Source organism: Lachnellula hyalina (assembly GCF_007821495.1).
Source record: "Lachnellula hyalina strain CBS 185.66 chromosome Unknown contig00265, whole genome shotgun sequence".
In the NCBI taxonomy this organism is placed as follows: domain Eukaryota; kingdom Fungi; phylum Ascomycota; class Leotiomycetes; order Helotiales; family Lachnaceae; genus Lachnellula; species Lachnellula hyalina.
The window spans coordinates 1-5,159 of NW_022157379.1; the positions used below are offsets into that span (position 1 = coordinate 1).

General features: G+C 49.1%; 3 protein-coding genes across 3 annotated transcripts; 1 reads left to right on the forward strand and 2 right to left on the reverse strand.

The window, feature by feature from the left end:
* Positions 1-2: 2 nt before the first annotated feature.
* On the reverse strand, positions 3-1,091 carry DCW1_2 (Mannan endo-1,6-alpha-mannosidase; the record flags this gene model as incomplete). Its single annotated transcript, XM_031153727.1, has 4 exons — positions 3-152; positions 213-848; positions 896-963; positions 1,013-1,091. Coding segments are annotated over 4 exons (933 nt in total), but the record flags the coding sequence as incomplete, so codon positions are not given.
* Positions 1,092-2,636: 1,545 nt separating this feature from the next.
* LHYA1_G008811 (Lectin) lies at positions 2,637-3,177 on the forward strand (the record flags this gene model as incomplete). The annotated part of the gene is made up of 2 exons (XM_031153728.1): positions 2,637-2,905; positions 3,036-3,177. 2 exons carry the CDS (start codon positions 2,637-2,639, stop codon positions 3,175-3,177), a joined length of 411 nt encoding a protein of 136 aa, XP_031001260.1.
* A 325-nt stretch (positions 3,178-3,502) lies between these two features.
* SPCC965.09 (putative nitrilase) lies at positions 3,503-4,958 on the reverse strand (the record flags this gene model as incomplete). Its single annotated transcript, XM_031153729.1, has 3 exons — positions 3,503-4,131; positions 4,395-4,500; positions 4,914-4,958. The coding sequence occupies 3 exons, from the start codon at positions 4,956-4,958 to the stop codon at positions 3,503-3,505; spliced, it is 780 nt and encodes a 259-aa protein (XP_031001259.1).
* Between the last annotated feature and the right edge of the window lie 201 nt (positions 4,959-5,159).

Genomic DNA, 5,159 nt, shown 5'->3' on the forward strand with positions numbered 1-5,159 from the left:
GAGAAGTAGGCTTTGAAGGATAGCTGGTCGGTGTCGCAGGTGGAGAATTGCTCGCACGCTTGCTCGGTCATTATGTTGTTGGCTGGGAAGAAGATTTTCGAGGCGTTGAGGATTCCTTCTGTGCGTTCTTCCCAGATCGGACTGGCTTTTGTCTAGGGTGGGGGAGGGAGGTTAGTGGGGTGGTAGAGGGGATGAAGGGGGGGTGGACGCACGAAGTTGTACATGTTGGCCGCGCCGTGTAGGTAGATGCCGGCGTTGTAGGACCATTGAAGTCTATCTACCACGGTGCAGTTTTCGGTGTCGGAGGCTCCATCGAAGATGTTGTAGTTGGCGTCTATTAGACCAACGCCTTGCTCCCAGTCCCAGATCCTCTCCGCCCAGTCGGCGTATGTCTGGTTCCCCGTATACCGTGCAAGTCTCGCGCCTAGGTTGAAGAAACAACCGTTTGCAATGCTGTTCTTGTAATTGAAGCCATTGTTAAAGGTGAAGATCTGCCATCTCAATCCTCCTCCGCAACTCGTCGTGTCCCATCTCGCTGCCATCTCGTTGAAGACTGCTTGGGCTAGTGCTAGCCATTGTGGTTTGTCTTTGGGCGGGTTCTGGAAGTTCGTCTCTGCGGCTAACATAGCTGCCATGCCCCAGAAGCCTTGGTCATCATTTCCTTCGTTCTTGGTTTGGTTGGGAGGCAGGTAGTCGTTGTCGGGACCTACTTGGAACTGCAGCGCTTGCTCTACTACATCGTTGTAAGTCGTGTCGTTGGTGTAGCGCCAGTAGTCTACCATGGTCATGAACATGCCTCCTCCTTCCCACCAGAAATAGGGTGGTGGTAGTGTTCCGGGTGTGTCTCCCTCCAAGGTGTTAGCTTGCATTGCGAAAGGCGTCCGATTCAACCTACTGTGTTATTCCCAGTGTAGAATGACATCAACCCGTGAGCAACTGTCTTCGCGGCGCTTTTTATCGAGTCTGTCGCTCTGATTAGTTCGAAATCACCTTCAATGGCTCTTGTACATACCGACTGAGGTGGGATCAACGGTAATCGCAGCAGCAACCGGCACGCAAAGTAATCGCCATAATAATGTCGATGAACGCATTCTGATTTTTTTTTTTTTAAGGAATAGGCCAACAGGCGTGATTAAGTGGTGATTGAAAAGGTAAGATAAATCGTCGATGGCCTCCAGTGCAGCAAATCTCGAATCGACCGAGATGAGAAAAGAATGTAGAATCGAAAGAATAATTAAGAGCCCTATCAAAGGTACAGAAGAAAATAAAATAAACGACCAGCGAAAGGATGAAGTTTAAAAACACGAAGATACACAGTTCTTGGCTGTCCTGAGAAGGAACGGTGTAAGTTGTGTAAACTCAGAGGTTCAAGCATCTCGTCTTTGAGAGATCGAGACCGCACAGCCTGGAACTTGCCAGGGACTAGTCACAGTAAGAGAAGAAGCAATGAAACAGCTTTACCTTATTCCGACATGTACTTCCTCTCCATGATTTGGGGGATAGGTACATCCCGGGGAGCCATCCTAATGCTTGAAACTTGGCGAGTCTCAATGATGGCGACCTGACACAAGGACTCAGACCCGAATCCCTTGTTCTGTAGCGTGAGCCGCAGAGCACGTTGCCAATCATGATGGGTAATTGGTATAAAGATAGAACACGCATTCCAGTGTGCTGAAGAGATTATGGAAAGGAAAAGAAAGACCTGGCGAAAAGCTTGTCCGTCCCCAAGATGAAGAAGTCAAGAAGAGGTGGTGAGGTTTAGCGCCGAGTTTGGTTTCAGGGGTTCGGCACGTGACTACGTATCACCTCGCCTCGCAACCCCGGCTTTTGCTTGTGAGAATAAGAACTTTCCTTTCCACCTCCAACCTTTCTCGTCATCCATCACCGCATGAGTCTATCCCTCTATCGGACTATAATCCGGGGCATGACCCGAAATAACAATGAAATTCATCTATTCAGAATGCGGGGAAGCGCCTAGCCCATTCATCAACCACGGATAATCTTTCTATTCTCTATCACCTCGTCGCACAGCAGATAAGCCCTAGTCCTCAAAGACCACTCTCTATATTTTCCCCCGTGTGAGAGCCTCCGCGTGACCCTTTGAGGGGAACATCCTGAACAGGAGTCAATCCCAAGGGGCGTATCAAGGACTCCCCTTATCCAGATAGATCACCACTTAATTCACCCTGCGGAGCTGGGAGGTACCATTGCATTTACAAACTATACACGGGACCGTCCGTATAGGCTAGTCTTCTGCTGCACGGGAATTTATCAGCTCATGCAATATAGGTGCGGGTATATCGGTAGATACTTCTTTGTACTTTTCATGTACTGGTATGTACTTCTGTTTTCGCGGCTTGAAAGGGGTACATGCACACACATCACATGCACTTGCATCCCGTTTCTTGGGGCCATCTGACTTTGAAGTCAGAGCATAGTCCCTGAATAAGCACTGAGCTGCTTTTCTTACAAAACATATGATTCTATATACCTTCTGCTCTCGCATGACATCTTTATGAAGATGAACTGCCAAAGTCTGCTTCCAAGTCAAGCTATAAACCTCCAAAACTCCCATCTGAATCCCAACCAATCCTTCAGCCTCCCATAAGCTTCTCCTCCTCAAACAACCCACCACGATGCACCCACACACTCTCCTATCTCTCATAGCCACAGCCTCCATATTCTCCAACACCCCCGCAATCCCCCTCGCCAGCCATGGATCCCCAGTTCTCGATATCCGGATCCCCAAGCTAGCACGCAGACAGCTCGGCGCATGCGTGGACGGGCTGTGTGCCACTGGCCTCTGCTGTTCGCAATACGGATACTGTGGCACGGGTCCAGATTACTGCCAGGCGGGATCGTGTGTTGGGGGCGTGGGAGGGAATTGTACTATTGGACTGTGTTGGTAAGTTGAATAAATGTTGAAAGAATTTATCCAAAAGAAAGATAAATCTCCAAAATCTCCACTTCGGTTCTTGGGAATGAAGCATGAGATGAACGAGTGATTGACTGATTGACTTACTGGGTTTTTGTAGCTCGGAATATGGCTATTGTGGTAGTGGTTCCGAGTACTGCACTCCGGCTGTGGGCTGTGGGACGGGACCTGCGTGTGCGGTTGGGTTGTGTTGTAGCCAGTGGGGATATTGTGGGACGGGATCTGATTATTGTGGTTCGTGATCTAAAGCGTGGCTTGGGGGGAATGGGATGGTATTTGGGGCACGGTTTTAAAGCAAAAGTTGGGGTGGGGGGTTTTGACTTTATGGGCTTAGTAGTAATCATCATAAGTTGTACCATATATTTCCTCCTGGCGCTCGCATCGCACGAGCGAAGAAGCTATCTATCTATCTACAAAAGGTTAGATACTGTCTTTCTTTGCTCAGACCCAGTTGTAGTACAGTAAACTTGGAATCCACTAGCCTCTCACAACCTACTCTTGCCACCTCCATCCCTCGTCAACGAATACTCATAATGCCAACCCTCCCTCCCCATATCCTCCCTAACCTTATACCCCGCCTCCGCATCCTCCCAAAATCTGCATATCAACCTCCACAACACTCATGCCCTCCTCATCCCCCATCTTCCCCAGCGCCCCCTTAAACGGCACCGCCACCTGACTCAAGCCCGCCCAACTACCCTTCTTTCCCCCCTTCTTTCCCCCCGCATTAGCGAAAACCACCATACAAGTATTCTCGAAACAGCGCGCGACCAATGTACTCTCCAAAAACAGGGCTTCAGACTGCGCATTATACGCCAGTCCCTTCTCCGTGCAATCAGCGAGACTCCAGAACGTGGGGATGATGATCATCTTGGCGCCACCGGCAATCAGCTCGCGGAATGCTTCGGGGAAGGCCAGGTCCCAGCAAATCAGCATTCCGACTTTGCCCAGCGGGGTGTCGAAGGCGACGTGCGGCTCGTGCGCTGAGGATGTCAGGTGCGGGCGTTCGGGGTGCCAGAGGTTTTTCTTTTGGTATTGGCCGAGGATGGCGCCGGTGTTGGAGATGAAGTAGGCTACGTTTGTTAGGAGGGTGTCGTGGGTCTCGACAATTGTGCCGGGGACGATGTTGATGTTTAGCTCGGCGGCGAGGGAACAGTACGCGTTGAGGTATTTTTGGTATTGGGAGCAGAGGGGGACTGGCGTTATGTTAGATGGGTGATGCTTCAAGGGGGGAGGCTTGTAAGAGATGGGTTAAGCTTTCTGTATATATGGCAAGTTGTTTTTCAATGGGGGTTGTTTGGTGAAGGCTATCTTACTGAAATTTGGGTCATCGGGAACCCCTGTAGGTGGTAGCCAAGTCAGCATGGGTAGGTATCGTTTCTTATGAAGATGTCAAAGAGTCAATATTTAGGACGTCGGGGGTCAAGAAACTGGATGTATTGCTCTTTAGCTCACTTACAACTAGTGAGATGGTACTCTGGGAGCACCGCCAAATCGCAGGATTGGGAAGCAGCCTCTCTAATGAACTCTACGGCTTTGCTATGGTTGTCTTCCACTGCTAGCGGCTGTAGACGCGAGGTCAGGATAGTTCTCAAGTTCTCGAGCTCTTAGCTTTAGATGTGGGATTTGAAGAGAATAGTAACGACAATGTATCAGTCAACCTTCCGGCTGTTTTTGAGGCATTTCACCTATTCTTGCAAAACTTATTCCGGAGATTCAGGCTCAAGGCGGTGCAGACGAAATCTAGGCTTGACTTCAAGGAGACTGTTACTGGCAGCTCGATAGCAATAGACACACAAATATGCTAATGAATTCTTGAGTACGGATTATGGCAACCTCCATTAGCATTCTCATTAGAGGGCATACATCGTTTAGCCACATGGCTTGCAGTTGTCCCATTGAGATAACTCCATACCTCAAGCTTCAAAGAAACCTAGATAGAAAACAGCAACTGACTAGTTTAAGAAAAAGTACTTACCTTAGGATGCAGCTGTATCACAGCAATCTTGTATGTTGGAGCCATTGCCTCGAAACTGCGGTTACAATTTGTTAGCAAGGCATTGTTTCACAAGCAGCTGCCTTGGACATCCCGTAACATTTCTCTCATGAACACACCTTCTTACTTACTTATGAAGACTGCGTCTCGTGGCTGGCTATTTTGGATTTTTGCTTGGACCAAAAGGATAATGGGATGATGCACGACCGATCCTTCTCTTCCGAATTG